The sequence below is a fragment of the Propithecus coquereli genome, unplaced genomic scaffold (genome assembly GCF_000956105.1).
Source record: "Propithecus coquereli isolate 6110/MARCELLA unplaced genomic scaffold, Pcoq_1.0 Scaffold177, whole genome shotgun sequence".
Lineage (NCBI taxonomy): Eukaryota > Metazoa > Chordata > Mammalia > Primates > Indriidae > Propithecus > Propithecus coquereli.
The window spans coordinates 5412462-5414226 of NW_012142412.1; the positions used below are offsets into that span (position 1 = coordinate 5412462).

The 1765-nt window shown below is 39.5% G+C and overlaps 1 protein-coding gene across 8 annotated transcripts in view; it reads left to right on the plus strand.

Moving 5' to 3' along the window:
• CREM (cAMP responsive element modulator) overlaps positions 1 to 1765 on the plus strand; it is a 110840-nt gene that overhangs the window by 90805 nt on the left and 18270 nt on the right. For all 8 annotated transcript variants that reach the window (XR_001137387.1, XM_012642194.1, XM_012642192.1 and 5 more), the window contains one exon: positions 727 to 883. Coding sequence is in view for 7 of the 8 variants with exons in the window: in XM_012642194.1 (XP_012497648.1) it covers positions 727 to 883 (157 nt within the window). In the remaining variant the exon portion in view is untranslated. The remainder of the gene's footprint in view (positions 1 to 726; positions 884 to 1765) is intronic.

A 1765-nucleotide genomic window follows, 5' to 3' on the forward strand; every position in this document is an offset into this window, starting at 1 on the left:
GTGCTATGCTAGAGCCAGCTCCCACTGGCTTGCTAGAACCACTTGTTAAATTTTCAGCATCTTTGTGAGCTGGTTGTTAAAACAACCATTATTAAAAATTAAATATATATGTATATATACACACACACGCACACATGCACACATAAACCCTTAAATAAATTACATTAAAAACAACATCAGTACTCAAAACTCATCATTTCTAATTATTTTATCTGTGCTTTGGCGGTTATTTACATCTGTTTTTGTCTGCATGATGTGCTACTTAGCGCATGTCTCTTTCCAGCTCTACAGTCAGGGAAGTCACACTGGCAGCTTGAATTTGCCATGGTGGACGTATTCACATCATGGAATCATCAAACACTATAGATCAAGGCTTCCGCCCTCCCCCAAAGAGCTGTTTCTTAAATATTTATCAGCACACCCTGATTTAAGGCTAAATGAGCTATCAGTTGAAAAGCCCGTGTACTTTAGCCTTTGATAAAAACCTGTCTAAAATACATCAGGACATTTTTCTGCCTGAGATGTGTAGGGTATGCTAAATATCATCGCTCCAAATGCTGAACAAAAGCTTTGATGCTTAAGATTCCTATAATGCTCAGAATAATCATCTTATACAAGATCACCTCTTAGGACATGTAAAAAGTCTATTGTTTCCAGGCCAATTTTGTATAAAATATCAAATCGTGAATTGTTTATATGAGCTTGGAATATTTTGTTTCGCCGCAGCTGCCACCGGTGACATGCCAACCTACCAGATCCGAGCTCCTACTACTGCTTTGCCCCAGGGAGTGGTGATGGCTGCCTCGCCAGGAAGCCTGCACAGTCCCCAGCAGCTAGCAGAAGAAGCAACACGCAAACGAGAGCTGAGGCTAATGAAAAACAGGTAAGATGTTTCCCAAGGAGTCAGCACCCACCTCTAGGACACGTGATTAATTACTATGGGACTTTTAAAAAAAATCGCACTCTTCCTAAGCTGTTTCTCCCAAGCTAAGTGTCATGTGGCGTTCTGTGTGGGTTTGTGTGTGCTCTGCATGCGATGCTAATTAGATTGTCTTCCAGTCAAGAGTTCTAGCCATGAAACCATTTCATCAGCAGCAAGTACATCCCTCTGTGTTGTAAAGGTAATGTCCAAAAGATACATTAATTTTTAAAATAATGATGGAAAGTCTTTATTACAAATATTTATCTGGTATTTGTAAAGTAGGCAATAAGTTAATTTTGTAGCTTCTTTATAAGCAATGTAAATCTGTGAGTTAAGCATTTTTAAAGTCTTTACATGTCGTTAGCTTTTACCTAACTTGGAATTTTGTTTTTTCTCTATTATGCTGAAATACATATTTATTTTGATAAATTCTAGTGAAGTGCAAATACAAAATAACAAAAAGAATTAAAATGACTCGTGGCTCCACCACTTAGAGATAACTACTGTTACAGTGTATGTACTTCCACTCTACTCTCTCTCATTTTCTCTTACTTACTCGTTTTTTTTGGAGATAAGGTTTCACTGTGTTGCCCAGGCTAGAGTGCAGTGGTGTAATCATAGCTTACTACAACCTTGAACTTCTGGGCTCAAGTGATCTTCCTGGCTCAGCCTCCTAAGTAACTAGGACTACAGGCACATGCCACCACACCCAATTAATTTTTTAACTTTTTGTAGAGATGGGGTCTCACTATGCTGCCCAGGCTAGTCTCAAACTCCTGGCCTCAAGTGGTCCTCCCACCTCAGCCTCCCAAAGTGCTAGAATTACAGGTGTGAGCCCCCATG